The sequence below is a fragment of the Vicugna pacos genome, chromosome 32, assembly GCF_048564905.1.
Source record: "Vicugna pacos chromosome 32, VicPac4, whole genome shotgun sequence".
NCBI lineage: Eukaryota > Metazoa > Chordata > Mammalia > Artiodactyla > Camelidae > Vicugna > Vicugna pacos.
This window is the reverse complement of record NC_133018.1, coordinates 23,181,976-23,200,472: the sequence shown is the minus strand read 5'-3', so window position 1 is coordinate 23,200,472 and position 18,497 is coordinate 23,181,976. Positions and strand designations below refer to the sequence as shown.

At 50.0% G+C, this 18,497-nt stretch overlaps 1 protein-coding gene across 3 annotated transcripts in view; it reads left to right on the top strand.

The window, feature by feature from the left end:
• The window catches only part of TMEM132D (transmembrane protein 132D), a 527,348-nt gene that overhangs the window by 158,110 nt on the left and 350,741 nt on the right, over nt 1–18,497 (top strand). For all 3 annotated transcript variants that reach the window (XM_072953620.1, XM_072953621.1, XM_072953622.1), the window contains exon 2: nt 637–1,534. In XM_072953620.1, the coding sequence (XP_072809721.1) occupies nt 637–1,534 (898 nt within the window). The remainder of the gene's footprint in view (nt 1–636; nt 1,535–18,497) is intronic.

Below are 18,497 nucleotides of genomic sequence, written 5' to 3'. Positions count from 1 at the left end.
CTCTCCACGTCTCAGCTCCACCCCGAGGAAAGCGTGCGCTGTCCAAGTGGTTTACGGTGGCCCGTCTCAATGTCCTTTATCGTTTCCCACTGGTCAGTGTGTCTGCAAGTGTAGCGTGTGTGTCTGGTGGGACAGAACACAGACACGGCATCAGACCACACTGAGACAGTCCTTCCCGTTTCCAATCCCAGCCCCTCAGGCTGAGTTAATGGGACTGCCCTTGTCTGCGGGATGCCGGCATGTTCTTAAGGCCTTTCTCACGAGGACGTCTCCTTTGAACAGAAAGGGAGTAGGTCTTAGGCATAACCCATCACTTCTTGAAGGCACCGTGACCACTACTTGAAACTGAAAGGCACTACTTTGCCTTTTTATTTGACTTACTTGCACGCTCCACCTTCTATGCGTGGCTAATGAACCTGGCGGTCCACGTAGGCCAGCGGCATCAGGTTTTTGTTTTTTTTAAATAAATATATTTAGTGTAGAATGAGTTGATTTGTAAGACATTTTGGGCAAAGAATACTGCATAGTTAGTACCGGAACGGGGCAAGCAATCATAAAGGGGGTGCAAAGACATCTGAGGTACTGGTCACGCTGCTCTTGACTTTCTAACGCCTGAACCCCGATTCCTCCCGACAGTGGCGGAGAGCCGGGGCATCCTGGAGAGCATCCAGAGGTTTTCCCTGCTGCCCACCTACCTCCCGGTGACCTACCGCATCCACAACGCGGAGGTGTCCTTCTTCCTGAAGGAAGCCAACCAGGACATCATGAGGAACTCCAGCCTGCAGTCGCGCGTGGAGTCCTTTCTGATTTACAAGTCCAGGCGGCTGCCCGTCCTCAACGCCAGCTATGGGCCTTTCACCGTCGAGCAGGTGGTGCCCCAGGACTTGCTGCTGCCCTCCAGCCCCTTTGGGTTCACCAGCAAGTTCTCCCTTAACTGGAAGCTGAAGGCGCACGTCCTGCAGGAGCGCGTCCACCTGAGCCGGCCGCGCGTGCAGGTGCTGCTGCAGCTGGCGGGCAGGGACTGGGACGACCCCGGGCCCGCGCCGCGGCTGCCCTGCCTGCGGGTCTTCGCCTTCCGGGAGACCCGGGAGGTGCGGGCCGGCTGCCGGCTGCAGGGCGACCTGGGGCTGTGCGTGGCGCAGCTGGAGCTCCCGGCCGGCTGGTTCGGGCCCCCGACGGTGGTGGCGGCGGCCGGGAGGCGGAAGGCGGCCGAGGCGCCCGCGGGCGGCCCCGCGGTGGAGCTGTACTACGCCGTGCAGCCGGCGGACGCGCGCGGGGACTGCGCCGGGGAGGATGCCCGGAGAGCCGGCTGGATGCGGACAGGCCACAACGACATCGACGAGTCGGGGCCTCCCTTGCAGAGAATCGGGAGCGTTTTCCTCTACCAGACCCACAGCCGGCCGGCCCTGAGAGAGCTGCGTTTGGATGACAACGTGGCCATCCAGTACGTGCCGAAGACGGTCAGGCAAGGAGAGGTGCTGACTTTCCCTGTTTCCGTCTCCAGAAACTCCACCGAGGACCGCTTCACGCTGAGGTGAGTTCTTTGGGAGTATCTATTTCCCAGTGGTGCCAGCTCCAAGGTCAGGCGATGCTTCTGAGACCCTCACTGTTTGATCCCCCGGGCTCCCCAGGCTAGAAACGTTATTCCAGTTCTTACAAACTCCACTGTCTCTGTCAAATACAGAGACCTGTTGGCTCTCTCCCGGTTGGTGGTGAAGATACTCTTATTAATAGATTTTCCATGCTGTCCCAGTAGAGCTGGGGGACTCAGGTGTTCGGCCTTTGCTTGCGGGGGTTCTCAGCGGATTTTAGGGTAGTCAAATGGCTTGTTGAAAGAAAAAAAAAAACAGTTGAAATGAGTCTGCAAATGGGATGGCAAAGTTGTCAGGATGGATAGCGGATACACTTTTGCCAACACAGAGTCTCTTCCAAACATGTGAATTCTAAGTGTGCTGCGGTACCAACCTCAAAGGTATCATTTTCTTTTTCTCTAGAAATAGAACATAGTGTTCAAAATATAACAGAGCAAAAAGTATGAAGGATTTATAATAGAATTTGTTGAGTGTCTTATCTAAGAATACACCAAAGACGAGGCATTTAAAATGAATGCTGTGGGCTTTAGGGGGAAAAAAATGAGTGAGTTTTCTCCTTGGAATCAAGTATGTGTGAGAAGCTACTTGCCCTGATTTGATTGGGTTTTTGTAATAGTTCTTTGTTTGTTTGGTTTAAATGCAGACAAATCTGATTATAACAGCTGTTTGGTCTAAGTGCTACCGGGTCACTAAGTATGTGTTAACACTGCTGCATAATCTAGAACCTCGATCTGATGTGCCATCTGATCAAATCTGTTATGACCCCTGAACATGGGAGTGTTGCTGAACATGGTACACACTTGTATGCGGGTTTTTAAAGTTCATCTACTGATGATCAGGCTTCTTGTCCTTCTCCATCTGGGCTCCGTATCTGTGTTTCCTCCCTCCCTCCCTCCCTTCCTTCCTTCTGTTTTTGTTAAGGGGCAGGTGAGTTTAAGAAAGGGGTCCTCCTTTTGCTTGTACTTTTGCATGTTTCAGTTTTGTTGATGGTGACCTAGTGCTGGGAATTCCCTTTTAATCTCAAGCCGAGAAGCATAAACCAGTGGGCAACATTAACTTAATGACTGAACTTGGCTGATTGTGGGCGGGTTAAACCTTTGACTGGGGCTGTGAGTACATCTGGAGATTAGCCACAGGGATTTAGGGCATGGGACTGAGCCTTCATTATCTCTCCCTTCTGTCCTTTGCAAACCAGACCTGGATTCGGCTGGTCACAGGCCCCCTGCGTGGTGTGTGAGCTCTGGGCTTGGTTTCCCCAGGTTCAACACTCCTATGGTATTTTTCTCGGAGACGGCTGCCTATACAGAGCACGATTCTGCTGATGAGAACGAAAGGTTTTGAATAAGGGGAAATCACACCATTTCATACTCTGCCATTTTTTCTGCTTGCCAATTACTGCTTGTTGATTTCCTGGACCCAGGGTTAAAACCCAGACTCTCCTGGACCATTAATTCTCCAGGAGATGATATTCACATCCAGCTTTTGGGGAAGCCGTTGTACACATAGAATTAAATTTCACAGAAAGCTATGCTTCCAGTCACAGTCTTCTGCACACGAACATGCTCCTGAGTCCAGAGGGTGGCCCTGTCACTGGAGCTGTGACAACAGCCAAGAGGAATCTGCTTGCTGGGCTGTAAAACAGTGACCCAGATCTTTGCAAATTCAGAAACAAGCACATTTGAAGCATCTACATTTGGTGGCTCCACTTATATGTCAAGAAAGATTGGAAAATTTTGGATGTATAGCCAAAGTGCATTTGTTCAGCATCCATCAATTAGAAGTGTGTTTAAAAAAAAAATCAGTTTTCCAGTGAAGACAATAGTAATGTAAATCAGTACATGTTTCATGAATGTGTGTTTAAGTTGGTACGATGGTACACTTTCTTTCTGTCTCTTTAAAAGCTGGCATGGGTGGACCTGGAGATGATCATACTAAATGCAATAAGCCAGACAGAGAAAGACAAATATCATATGAGATCACGTATATGTGGAATCTAAATAAAATGACATGAACACATTTATTTACAAAACAGAAAGAGACTCACAGACAGAAAACAAACTTATGGTTACTAAAGGGGAAAGGGGGAGGGACAAATTAGGAGTTTAGGATTAGCATGTACACACTTCTGTATATAAAACAGATAAACAACAAGGTCCTACTGTAGAGCACAGGGAAGTACATCAATACCTTGTAATGACCTATAACAAAAAAGGATATATATATATATAATTGAATCACTGTGCTGTGCACTAGAAACTAATGTAACGTTGTAAATCAACTATCCTTCAATTTAAGAAATGGGGAAAAACTATTTAAAAAAAAACAAGAAAGCTGGCATTAATGATGTGTTTGCTGGATACTTAAAATGCTGGAATTGCAAGTGAGTCCCGATCTGTTTGTGAAAACCGCTAGTGGGAAACCTGGATCTGGCAATTTCATTAGCCTTTAGTTCTCATTCTTATAATTAGAAAGTAATGGAACTGTTTATCTTTTTTTAATGAAGTCAGTTTGACGCGAATTTACCATAGCTTCCAAATATCCTGGGTCTACTCTCTCCGGCCGTCTGCTCTAAATAACCCTGAAGGAACCCAGCAAGCATCCTTGGGTGCCTGGCTCCGAAATGGGGCTTGTTTCTAGGCTCTGTGCTGACAGCGCTAACACGGGCCAGACGTGGGCTCGCGGTTTACAGGGCAGGTGCCGGCGGGACATCCGTCACCTCTCAGGGACGGCCAGGGTGTAGAGGGGACCAAATGAACTGCCACCCACAGAAGGGAGCCCGTCCGGATGCAGGACCCCTGCCGCAGCTGTGGTTTGAGTTCTTTGTCCACAGTCATTGACCACCTACTGCCACACTCCCGTCACTTCCTTGCCAGTGATCTCCCAGTGACTCCATGGCTGCACACAGGGGCTTGGCTTCCATTCTGGGAACCAAGTTTTGTCGTGCAAGTTACCCCCAAGGGCAGTTTCAAAACCAGTGGGGAGCGTGCCCAAGTGTGCATGCCCGTGCACGTGTGCGTGTGAACCGTGGCAGAGGAGAAAATCCTGGCGGGGCTGTGTGTTACCTGATCAGTTCTGTTCTCTCCCGTAGCTTGCGTCTTCCAAAGCAGACCACCACAAAGGAAGAAGAGCCAGGCGCTTTCATTCCTGCGACATCTAAGGATTCCTTTTAATTTCAGAAAATGTTTTCCTTGCAGCGCACAACGGAGGCGCCCCACAGCACTTGGGCTCTTTCTTCCCCGTTTGCACCACTCCTCCCCTCTCCTTCCCCTACAGAGAACTGACTTCAGAAGCATCCTAGGTCCCTCACCCCTGATTGTGTGTCTGGAGGAATGAAAGAACTCAAGGGCCCTTCTCTGCGCGTCCTGCCCACCTATTCTTCCGTTGCTTTTTTCCCACAGGAGGTCAATTTCAAAGCTGTTCTGGTTGTCAGATCCGAATGTCAGGCTGGAGCCAAATATTTGCATCACATTAGCTGACACTCCAGGAACCCAGATGGAAATGTCCAGGAGGGAGTCACAACGCTCCGAAGCATGGGTGACTTCCTCCCCAGTCAGCGGTGTTCTCAGATTGGTTGAATGAATGGATGGATGGGTGGGTGGACATATTGTCATGTTCATTATTAACAAATACACATACTTTGATGAAATTTCGACAGTTTCAACTGTGAAATCCTCGAGAATTTGTTAAGAACCATGTGCCCAGCACAGTAGTCTGATCTCAGGCCATCTCTGAATAAATTGTTATTACCAATTAGATATTCTTTCACAGGTGAGAGTTACAAAAGTGAGAGAGAGAATAAAACAATATTTGACAAGGGGAACACTGTGGGCCTGGGGTTGACAAGACTCCAAAGATACTCTTTGGTGGTTTGAGAAGCCGGCTTTGCAGAAGGTTTGAGCTTGTTAGAAATAATATGGAGATTTGAGATTGGTCCAGAGCTTCACTCTCTTGAATGATGCAGCCTTTCACCTGCCTTTAGCTCAGAATAAGAGCTCTTCTTAGGCTGTTCCAGGGAAAATGTGCCTTGGGGTGGCCAGTAATATTCTTAGTTATGGGTGATGAATCCCAGGCTGGCTAACTGAGTAAAAAAATAAATGAAAAGGTTAGTTGGATGAATGTTGTGGGTCTCAAGAATTCATCAGCCACCGGGGGCACTGGGCTTGGGGTGCACTGTACGGGAGGGGAGGATGCCCTGGCTGTAGACATGCCCTCAGCCCCTCTGCCCTGCTCAGCACCGTGAATTCCTCCCTTGGTTCCCCCTGTTCTTACTATGGTCACGAAAGCACAGAGACTCTCGAGGAACTCTCCATGGCTTGTGCACCTACTTGCTGTGTGTGTCCGGGGTGGGCGAGGGGCCCGGGGTGGCTTCCACAGGGAGAGCTGGGCTGTGGAGTTACCGTTGGCCATGCTGTCTTCCAGCCATGAATGTTTATCCTCTGTCACCTTGAGCTGACCTTCAGCTCTGCATCAGGACCTCACCACGTCCCCTGCATTGTCGGTCCATGTGACAGTCTCCTTTTCAACCAGACTGAGAGCAGCTGGAGGGAAAGACGTGCGGGTTCGTCTGCGTATCGCCGGTGCACCCGGTCTGGTGCCAGCACGGCGGCTGGGAATCTGGGTCCGCTGATCTGGGCCCACAGACGTAGATATGGGCTGGGTGAGAAGACTCAGTCTCAGTTGTTTCAGAGTTTCCCTGCCTGCCCCCAGCCCCGGGCACCTGGTGACGTTCTGGGGCGGCGGTGGGGGGAGACAGTGAGGATTCCACAACGCCAGGCGGGGAGGAGCCGGGGCTGGGCCTTGGTCGTTAATGTCACCTGCTCATCTGGTCTCTAGGGAGGTTCCGCTTCCCTGCGGTCTTTGTCAGCGGTCCACGGAATGGGGGCGAATTCTTCATCTCCTCCGCCCAGTAAATCCAGATGTGATTTCTCCTTTTTTCTTTCTTGTTTTTGGGGGGGGGGTGGCGGTGATTAGGTTTATTTATTTATTTCTTCGTGGAGGTGCTGGGGATTGAACCCAGGACCTTGTGCGTGCCAGGCATGTGCTCCACCCCTGGGTGTACTGCCCGGCACTGCCCCCACCCCCCTGGCTGTGATTTCTCTGTGTACCTTCTCTGGGTCACTTGTGTGAACACAGGAAAAATGTGTTGGGTCTGGGAAGTTTGGGGACATTGCTGAAAGTATTAATAATAATTAATAATAATAATAATAATAATAAAATAGCCAGTGGATTATTAAGCATCTGTGTGCGCTGGCACTAAGCGCTTAAACTACTTTTTACGCATTGATTCCTCAGAACAAGCCCACAGACTAGGTACTGTCGTCACCCACATTTTGCAGAAGAAGAAATGAAAACACCCGAGGGGAATGGCTTGTCAGACGTCCCAGGACCCATAACATTCACTTCGCGGCCCTGAGAACTTACCCGCGCTGACATCCGCCCGAGAACGCGTGTTCTGGAAAATTCATCTCATACATGCGAGGCAGGGAGCAGACGCAGATGCCCCTCGATCTCATTTCTCTTTTTTAAGCACTTAGGAGAATGAGTTACCTGGGACGTTTCCCCGATTCAGCTCGGCGCCGGGATGCAACAGCTGAGACAGCACAGGGGCCCAGCCCTGCACGGAGTGGCCGGCGCTGTGAGAGTGAGCGGGGGTCTGTTCTGGGGGGCGAGACGCCGATTCAGACACAGTGCCTTGGAGAGCAGCCCTGGTGAGGCTGTGGCCACCGTCTCCAGACTCTGCAGATGGGGGCTCTGAGGGCTTGAGGCGGGTTACCGTGGGCGCTTCCGGACCCCCCCCCAACACACGCTGGTCGTTATCACGAGGAAAGCCGTTTTCAGGTCCACGGGGCAGCGCTGACCTGGTGGAGGCCACACGGGTTCATGAGGAAGAGCAAGGGCACGGAGCCAGGGGCCTGGGCACCTGTCGTGGCCTCGTCACTGACCGTGTGCCCTCCGGAAGGTCATCGACGGTCACGGAGCCTCGGCCTCTGGGCTCTTTCCCTTCCGGCCGTCACTGCTGTAATCACAGTCAGCCAGCGAGCCTCGGGCAGACTGTGAGGCTCCGGGCCCGGCGTTCGGCAGGTAGCCCCCCACCCAGGAGCGCAGCGGGGCAGCTCCCGGGCCGCGGTAGCATCAGGCCGCTGCAGCCTGAGCAGTGTCAGTTCATCTGGAAGGGAGGTTGCCTCTGACTCCAGCTACGAAGACGGAAGACGAGAAGGAGCGTGTTCAGAGCTGCTTAGGAGGCACTTCCGTTGATAATTTAGGAGAGCAGCTGACTCGGCCGCGCTGGTGCTGGGGGCGGTGGGAGCAGGGCCAGGCGGCAGGGTCCTCCCTGATGTGAAGGTGCTAAAGGAAGCTGATCCACTGGAAAACTGCAAACACAATACCAGCGTCAACACGCAGACGAAGGGCTGGGAAGGCATCGGCTCCGGAGCGAGGCAGCCGCGTGAGCTCGGCGGGAAGCTCAGCTCGGCGCCGCCGTCCTAGCCGCGCAGCTCCTCGCCCGCCAGGGCCCCTGGGAGGAGAGGACGTGCGGTGGGCCGAGCGTGGCTTATATTTTTGGATGCGCTTCCCTCTTCTCTTGAATTTGGCCCTGGGCATCGATTTCCCGGGAGAACGTAGCAGAAGTGGGGGTCTGGAGCTCTGAGGCGCGACACAGACCTTGACCTCCCACCAGAGTCTCCAGGAGCCCTTGCCGTCGGAGCCCTGAGCCGCCCTGTAAAGGTCCAGCTCGCCTCCTGGGAGGGCATATCAGAAGCTCTGAGACCCTGTGGAGAGAGGAGGCTGGTAAGCCCAGCCTTCTGGCTGTTCCTGGTGAGGCCCCTGACACGCGCTGGACGCCGTCCTGGATGCAGGAGGCCTGCCCGCCAACAGCGCAGCCCCGCCGGGGCACCTCAGCCTGTTCCGGGGTGGGGGAGCAGCAGGCATGTCTCACCACTGAGCCCTGCTCCTGCTCCTGGAACGTAAACCCATGATGGATGACAGAAGCGCGGTGTTCTAAGCCTCTTAAGTTGTGAGGTCCTTTCTTAAGCAGCAAGCGAGAGCTGGAGGTGTGAGTGATTAAGAAGCGCGACAGTTTTCCCCGGAAGCGCCCCTTGCAAAGGGCAGAGGCGAGAAGGCGCACCAGGCTGCTTGCTCTGCACCTGGCCCCTCACCCTCCTGCTCCGCCGCGACGGGTGGTAGATCCGCCTCTGCAGCCTGTGTCCCTCAGATGCGCTGCACCACCCAGACCTGGCTCCCATGGGGTTTGGCCGACAGGGCCCGACGGCAGGAACCTGGGGGTCGGGAACATGAGGGAAGTCAGGACAGCTCTCTTTTCTCTTGCCCCATGGTCCTTACTCGGGTCAGAGAGCTTCTCCATCTGTGGTTCCAGCTCCCACCAGGCAGCCCGCGCTGTGGCTGCGGTCCCTCCAGGGAGACCTGGCTGCTGGCCTCCCGTGAGGCCACCTTCCTGCTTTGTCCTGCTGACTCCAGGAGAAGAGACTTCCTGCCGTCACTACCACACGGGCTGCTCCCCTTCGTCTAGTGGCTCCGTCGGCCGTTTCAGCCAGCCCTCGCTCTTAGAGCCTTCCGGCCAGGTGCCAGCTGTGGGCGCTGCTCCCTGATTGACCCTGTGGGTGCAGCAGTTTGAAAAAAGACTGCTTTTTATGACAGCAAGCTGTCTCTTCTGATCAGCTCCACGTTGCGCCCGGAGCAGAGACAATCGCCGGGGTTTGTCACTTGTGGCCGTCCCAGCTGGGAGCCAGGGCAGAAGGGTCGTAAGTGATGCAGAAAAGATTCACCCAAACTGAGCACGTCGTAAATAAGACGGAAGCTTCGGAAAGACCCCGAAGCAGAAGAAAGAGAACACGGAGGGGCAAGACAATAGCGTTCTCTCCAGGCTGGGAACCCCTCATGCAAAGGTGGAATCAGTGTTTGTCGTTCTCTTCCTTCTCTCATTCCAGTTTCAGATCAGTTAGGTATTCACGGGGGAAAAAGAAATCCGTGCAGACGAAAATTCTGGAGAGTAACTTCTTCAGCTCTGGGAGGAAAGGGTTCTTCAACAAGACACCAAACCACCGGCCACAGAGGGAAAATGGATACATTTCACGACATTTTAAAACAAGTACTTTTTTCTGTTAGAAAAAAAACCAGATCATAATTTTGGGGAAGGTATTTGTAATACACCAAGACCAATGAGGAATTAAGATGCAGCATATACAAAGAATGCGTGTAATTCAGTAAGAAAAATGACCAAACAGAAAAACGGGTGGCAAATGAGTGGACTTTTCTCAGAAGAGAAGGCACAGTGTAGCCAATGAGTAAAAGATACTCCATCGCATTAGAAATCAGAGAAAAACAAACTAGAACCACAATGCATTTCAATTTTATGTCTACTAGACTGCAAAAAGTCAGATGGTCTGATAACACCGAGAGCTGTGGGGAACTGTGGAATAAAGGAAACCCTCATCCGCTGCTGGTGGGCAAACCTGATACAGCCTCTTTAGAAAGCAGTTTGGAGTCAGACGGTTAAATCAAAGATGTGCATACACTGTGACCCCAGATTTCCACTTCTGAGGTACAGAACCTAGAGAAACTCTTGGCGTTCGTTCACTAGGAGGCATACATAAATATTCATAGCAGCACTGTTTTAACAGCAAAAAAAAAAAAAAATCCCAAAAGATTGTCAAGAGGATAACGGATACATTAATTTTGACATTTCCCTACAATGGAATCCCACACACCCATGATAATGGTTCAGTTACATCAATAGGGGGTGATCGCTGATCCAGAATATTAAATTTAATGGAAAGTTTCAGAAAAGTACATTTATGTAAAGATTAAAAATTAGACATCAAATTAACAACAAAGTGTGGATGTGGATACACGCATTCATTCAGATAAAACCATAAAAAAAATTAGCAAGGAAATGAACACAAGGTTTAGACCAGTAGGTCTCGGTGGAGAGGAGGACGGCATTGATGGAGAGGAGCGTACAAGGGGCTTCAGAGATAATGAGGATATTCTGCTTCCTAACCTGGGTGCCAGTGCGGGGGGCGTCTGTTACCATCTTAAAGTGCTCTTGTGTGGTGTTTACCCCTTTCTTTAGACCACATAGACCTAATTTCAGTGAATGCTTTAGATATACTGATGTGTGTGTGTGTGTGTGTGAGATGCATGCCAGACTTTAAAACGTTTTGTAAGGAAAAAGTGAGTCACTCATCACTTCCCAGGGGAAGAAATTCAGGCCGTTTTTAGACTTCTCCACGGTGACATCCACACCACTCAATGCAGAAGCGACCAGGGCAGTGTCTGTAGGTCACTGAAGTGCTCATTGCAAGGGTGTTGGTAATTTCACATTCACATAATGATACTATTCCCAGAATATTGCATGGCTTTTCTGATATGAACGTTTCCCCAAAACATTAGCTGAAAAAAGTGAAGGGCAAAAGATGGGGCCAGGATAGACGGATGGAAAGGCAGATGGACGACAGACAGATGATGGGTGGAATGGTAGACAGATACAGATGGTGGATGGATAGATGGAAAGATAGATGGATAGATAGATAGATAAAGATGATGGATAGATAGACAGGTGAAGATGATGGATGGATGGATGGATGGATGGTTGGGTGGATGGTTGAGTGGAAAGGTAGACAGACAAAGAGACAGACAGTGGATGGATGAATGATGGATGGATAGATGATGGATGATGGATGGGTAGGTAGGTAGATACACAGATACAAAGATACATAGATAAGGGGTTACATGGATGGGTGGTTGGGTGGGTGAATGGTGGCTGGCTGGATGGGTACCTAGATAGATACATAGATACTATTGCATCTCAGTTTGGGTCTCTCCCTTTCCGCCACCATCTTGCTTTAATTTTTTCTGTAACAGAGCTCATCCCTGCCTGGGATTCAGCTGTTTGGGCCATTGTGCTTCGACCGTTTTGGTCCCCTCCCTCCTTGAGCTCCAAGTGAGCAGACATCTCTCCTTTCTTGTGCATCCTCAAAACCGCAGTGCAGCGTCTGACACATAGTCGATCTCAGTATATCTCTGCGGATCGAGCACTTTGATTAATTTAAAGCCAAAGCCCACGATGGATTTAAAGGCCCTGAAAGATTCTCTGCCTGTTGATGGAGCCCAGGTTTGCTGGTGGGGACATGGGAGGACGTTTTACCTGCGGCCGTGCTTCTCAGCCTCTCTGGCTCAGTTCTCCCAGCTCTTACCCTAAGGCAGGGTGTCCTAAGGATGGGGCTGGGTAATGCATTGTTGTGTCTGTGTGTGTGGGAGGGACGGAGGGTCTAAGAATTGTGGGATTTTGAGCAGCCTCCTTGACCTCTACCCACTAGTTGCTAGTAGCCCTCCTCCTCCTTCGATTGTGTCCACAGATGTCTCCAGACATCGCCAGGTGTCCCCTCGAGGTCCACACCATCTCTCGCCAAGACCATCATCCTAAGGAAACTTTTCTTTCTTCTTATGGAATGAAGTATTAGTTGATTTCCAGATTCCCTTTCAAACCTACAATAATTTTCAAAGAGGTTTATATCCATTTTCTCACCGATTCTTTGACTCGTGATTTACATTCTGCCGTAATCTCACGGTGTTTTCTCGGCATTTCTCATTCCTTACTGGTAGCTCATTTGGCTCTAAAGACACGTGTGCTGCCACTTTCTAGATGGTGAAGGCAGAAAACAGAAGAGCCGGGAAACTGTTTGTTGAGGGACCAAAACTTCATGCTAAAAACGTCCGTGCTAAAAGCAACCAGAATAGAGGACAGTCGTATTGATTCTAGCCTCATAAAACGCAGCACCACATCCTAGGTGGGAAATTCCCCAGAACGGATCTGGGAGGCCGGATTTAAACAGGAAACAAACGCAGAGTTAGCGGCCGCTCTTGAAGCATCTTTCAAACCAGGAATTACACAAATGAGAGAACCATTTTGCTACTACGGACGTGATTTGCTGAGAAAAGGTGCCTGAGAGGGGGCATGCTTTGGTGAAATGAGATACACGTTCTCGCAAGAAAATAAAGTTTCCAACATTCCTGAAGTAAAATCGAAGAGCACGAAAAGCCACATTTTTCTGAAGGTGAATTTATCCATTTTCTCTGCCAGAAGGGACAACTACGGCCGGACTGCCCGGATTTCCAACGTGCTGCTCAGAAGACGTGCCCTTTCCAAAGCTTACGTCAATTCCTGGATGTCTCCAAAATTAGCGCCCGCTGCCCTTTTCCACTGGTTTGAGGAAGATTTATTTTAATTCTGCTTTTCAAACTCTTGACTCTATTAACGGCACAGAAAACTCAGGGGGGCTTACGTTTCAGACAGGTGCAAATGGAGAGGAGCGGGGAGCCGCAGACGTAAGCCTTCCGCTCTGCTCCGCAGTCGGCCGGCAGGCGTCTTCTCTGTGCTGGGCGATGGGGCGACTTTACTCTTGCCTAAAATTAGGTCTTTTCTCCTTACAGCCCTGTGTCACCTTGGGGCAAAATCCATTTTTTACAGCAGGTTCCTTCATGTTAAGGAAGTTTCATCTTACAGAATGCACTGGCCTACTTCTGCTCTAGTGAGACTTTGAGTCAGAAACGTAAGAGATTCTCAGGTTGGTGAAGAACACAGGTTTGATCCTGGGTTTTGCTGGAGAAATAGGACGTGGCGTCCTGGCTTCATTGGACACTGCAAACAGCCGGAACCCGCAAATACTGACTCACAGACTCAGCTGCTTACTGCCTCCCTCTTGCAAGGACACCAGCAAAATTCCGGCAGCCGTTGCCCTGGACTGAAACAGTCCAGGCTTTCACTCAGTCGGGGTCTTTGGTTTCTTTAGGTTCCTTTTAAGCCGCGGTGCTTATATCTTATTTCAAACTTCAAAAACTTTTTATTATGGAAATTTCCAACCATGCATGAGAGCCAGACAGAATGGAAGACGACTCTCCGTGTACCAGCCGCCCGGGCCCGGCAGGTACCAGCTTTCACTGCTTTCGTGTCATTTTTCCTTCTCGTCGACATTTCTTAAAAACTGACTTTAAAGGAAGTGTGTTGAGTGAAAGAAGCCAGCCACAAAAGGCTCCGTATTGTGCGCTTCCCTTTATGTGATATTCTGGAAGGGGCAAAGTGGATGGGTGGAAAACTGGTCAGTGGTTGCTAAGGACTGAGAGCGGAGATGTTCCGACCACAAAAAGGCAAACACAAGGGAGGCTCTGGGGCGATGAGACCTCTCTGTCTTGATTGTGGTGGTGGGTCCCTGGATCAGCACAGGTCTGAAAACTCACAGAAACGTACAGCAAAACACGTACATAGAGATACATACATCCAGAGACACGCACGTAGCTTGCATGTAAAAGTGTCAAGACAAACAGGTCAAAGGGATGAATTTAATTACATGGAACCGTGTTGATGTTCAACCTCCTAATTTTTTTTAATCTAACGCGGACCTTGCTGCTGTCGGTGGGGACGTAACAGGTCAGCCTCGCCCAGGTGGTCTCTTTTCGTCTCTGCTCAGGTGTACAGGCTCTGGGAAGCCTTGGTTACCAAAAGCATAGTCTTCCTCTTCGTGTTAGTTAGAGCAGGTACCTCCAGATGCTGTAACAAATGGCCTGCTCCCTCTCAGACGCCTCACACAATAAACATGTGCTTCTCGTTCACACCAAGTCCAGTGTTTGTCAGGAAGGTTCCAAGAAGGATGCGGGATCTAGGCTCGCCCGAGGCTTTGCAGCCCCGAGGACCGAGAAACCTGTTGGCAACAACCACTTCCCCAGGGGCTGGAGCACATCTCCTCCACAAAGTGAGTTCCACCAGTGACCTTTTAAGTTCCGCACAGAGTAATACAAGTTCCCAGAGACGGGAAGTGTTTCACTCGTGGCTGTAAATCCCCTCTGGCCGTAAATGTTCACTTTTCTATTTTCTTTGCTAGGAATGTTGTGAAACAATAGTTTTATATGTTTACCTTTTCTCTGTGTCCTCTCTTTTTTGCCAAAAGCAATTTTTAGTACCTCCTCATTCCAGGGAGAAGGCAACCTCAGAGGTAGTTCCAAGGTTTTGAAAGCTTCCACGTTCGTTTTTCCACTTGCTTTGGCACGTGGGGAAGAAATATGTCCAGACTCCCGCCAAACGTAGACATGTGTGTTTCCAGTATTTCCCGAGCTCTTGGCTCCCTCTGGCTCAAACCTCAGTTCACGTTTTTGGTGGCATCATCACGAGGATTTCTGAGCCATTGTTTCAGAAGTGTGCCTAAGAGAGAAATGAATTTTGTTTCTTTAAAGTTGGATCAAGAGACTTAAAATAGAATGTATGTCTTATAAGAAGAGAGAGTGATTGAAGGTCCCCCAAGGTGTCCCACGTTCAACTTGGGTGCTTCTCAAGTACAGAAGAAAGGCATCGAATATTAGTTTTCAACATGTGCAAAAACATATTAGTGCCTTGAAGTTCTTCACTATTAGGCAATAAATCAAAATGTATTTGAATGTCTACTGTATGCCCATCACTGGGTAAAAATACATATGTTATAGGTAGATGTATATAAAAGGTGGTCTAATATACATACACGTATATATATATATGATATATAGGAATATGGCAATATAAATAGTCTTTACCCATAGAGATGCTCATGTCTTATGTTAGAAAGTCTAAAAACCCTCATGAAACTATTTGCACATGACTCAGCAATTGATAAGGTCTTCAGTTATTTTGTGTAGGAAAGAGGTCAGTATTTCAAGTAGGACATTAAAATGCAACACATTTCCCTTTTTCAGTCCCTCTGCTTTCTGCATTTAGTTTTCCATGAGGAGCGCGTCTGGTTGCCTCTCGCCCTATGTCATCTTCATGTGCACTGGTTTCTTGCCTTTCTGTCGTGTTTACCGGGCAGCTCCTGAGCCCTGCTTCCGTCACTCTGAGGACTGCGAATTCCGTTAGTGACACGAGCATCTCCCAGGCTCATAGATCTAAATGTCCCTCTGGGTCTTAGTTTTCTACCTGTGGTAGATTTGGGCCAGCCCTTCTTGGAGCACCCGTCCTGTCATGTATGGGTTTTAACAAATCGCCACACCTAAGACGGCCCTTCAGCCAAGCTGGAGGTGCCACTGCCAGCGTGAAGGAGGGCAGAGTTCAGGATGAGGCTGCTGGAGTCTTTGCAGGTGGCCAGTGCGAACTGTCTTTCTGTGTGTAAAGAAGGTAACATGGCACCACAGTTAAAAGTGCAGGCTGCCTAGGTCCTCTAGGTACCAAGACCAAACTCATTCTGCTCACCGCACAACAGGCCAATAAATCGAGAGACGAGGTGTTGGGGCAAGGAATAGTGACTTCATTCAGAAAGCCAGCAGACCCAGGAGATGGGCAACTAGTGTCCCGAAGAAGCATCTTCCTCAAATCAGAATTCAGGCTCCTTTTATACTGAAAAGGGTTGGTTGGTTGGTGCAAACTTCTTGGTGTCGGAATCCTTTGTTCTTGCACCTGTCCTGGGAGGTCAGGTCATGGTGTTCCTGTAAACCTGCAAGAAGACACATGTCATTCTCTGTTCTGCAACTTTTTATCTGTATATGAATTGAAAGGTGTTCTACCCTTAAGGGTCAGTGCCTTTAGAAGGGGCTCTCCTGTGCATTTCAGGCTCTGGGCAACATTCTTTTACAGAAGGTGCAGAGCCAGCCTGCCTCAGCCCAGGCGACAGAGCCCAGGGTCAGAGCCGAAGGAACAGACCCAACACGGGGTCAGGTCTGTTCCCTATTACACTTTTTTGAGATTTTTTTTTCACATCCTTCTGGTGAAAACCCCCTAACACTGAGAGACAAAGAGCAGGTCAAGGGGTTTAGCTGCTTTGCTGTCACATTGTCTTACTCCCCCACAAACCTAGTTCCAAGCTAGTGCTAGCTGCTGATCATACAGCCCTTGCAGGTGGAATTCTCCCCTTGTCCAAAGGGCTCAGGGACCGCCGCCCTGAGCCGTGGGTGGGGAGGGGCCAGCTGGCCCCTTCCAGGCCCGCTGTGCCCCCCGGATCTTGTGTTGATTTTCTCAGAATTTCTCTAGCGAGCACTCAGTGGCATCTAATCACAGCTTTCTCAGCCCCATTTAAAGTCTGATGGAGAGGGGAGGGTGTCGCTCAGTGGTAGAGCACATGCTTAGCATGCATGAGGTTCTGGGTTCAATCCCCAGTACCGCCATTGAAAAAATAAAATAAACCTAATCCCCCCCCCCACAAATAAAGTCCGATGGCAAGCTTGTCCCTGTTTTTTTTCCCTTTGCTAGAAGCCAGAGACATCAAGCACAAAAAACTCCATGCAAGCGCTGTGTAAATAGGACATTTCCCCTCCTTTCTCTTGCCTGTGTAAGCTGACTTCGCACATACATACAGGCTACCTCACGTGTGCTGTGCGATATAGCCGGCCAGGCTATCGTTCAGATCTGAAGGAGAGATAAAGAGGTTTATAGACACGCAAATGCTGAAAAAAATTCAGCATCTCTGAGCGATTATACAAGAAGTGTTAAGGGGACTTCTCTAAGTGGAAAGGTGAATAGCACGCTAGAGAGATGAAAATTGCTTTAGGAGAAATCTAATTGATAAAGGCAAATACACAGTAAACACACTTATAAAGCTAGTGGGAAGTTTGGAGATCGCAGTAAAGCCGTCTGGATCCACAATGAGTGGTCAGCGAGTGCATAAAACAAAAAGACGTAAGGTACGAAAGCAGGAGCGTTAAACGTGGGGGAAATGGAGTGAAAATGCGGGGTTCCCAGGATGCATTCAAACTTAAGGAATTGTCAACTTAAAATAACCCCGTGTACGCATGTATTGTTACGTATAAACCTCACAGTCACCGCAAACCACAAGTCTGTAATGGATACACGCACAGCCGCGGAATCTCTGAGCCCAGAGTTGAGAAAGTAATTCCTTTCCGTGTGATTTGTGAGCCCTTTCGGGTGTATCAAGAGAAGTTCTCGATGGTTGTCAGAACGCATTCAACATTCCTCTAACTCTTGAAAATTTCCGATTTTCAGCACCGATAGGGGTCAAAGACGTGCCGCCACCCAGCGAAGCCTTTTTCTAGAGTGCTAACGGGGTTCTGCTTACAGTCATGTGATGCGAGGCTCCTTTTCAAAATAAGTGGATACTTTTCCTAAAGTGAGTTGACTTAAAGGGCGCTATTTGGTGCACAACACGATTGGTGGTGTATACATTCTGAGAAAAGGAGTGACGAAGGGCCTTCCCGAATATCTGAGACGTGACAAACACAGTTCACGTCCAGATTCTGCATTTGCTGGCAGATAATGAAAATGAAGCTGAGAGCAAAACCCCGGGGCCAGTTCGAGATGAGTCTGTCTTCAGGAGCGTGTTGGTGACCGAGCTGGGGGCTGGAGGCCGGGCCTGAGTCTGGGGAGAGGTTAGGGAACACGGCGGGAGCGGGACCCAGGGCTCCGGCGGGAGCAGCTGCGAGAGGAGATGGACCGAGGGGCCGGGCGTGTGCGGCGCAGCGATGCCAGGCCCCACGCCGTTTCCCGGCTGACGTCTGTAACAGTATTCCCTGTGCGTGAGGCCCTCTTGGCCTCTCTTGCTTGGGGTCTTGATGGGTTTGTTTTCTGCAGCCACACGAAGTGGAACTTGGGAGCGTTTTCTCTCGGTAAAGAAGGCGAACTAATGCAGTTGCTGCTGTAACTGTTCAAGGGCTGGAATGAAATCTCGCCTGTCTCCGTGTCTCTCTCCGTCACCCTCTGACAGCAGAGACCCCTTCAAGTCAGAGCTGCCCATTGAGCTCTGATCACATAGCACTGACCCTCCCGGCCAGCATCTCCTCCGTCTGCCAGCCACGCTGCCCTGCCCACACCCCAGGACCACTGGATTTTCTGCTTGGTTTGAGATGGAATGGAGCTGTAATAGCGTTCTCTGAGACATCTTCGGCTTGAACTTGGAGAAATTTCATGATGTAACACAGCTC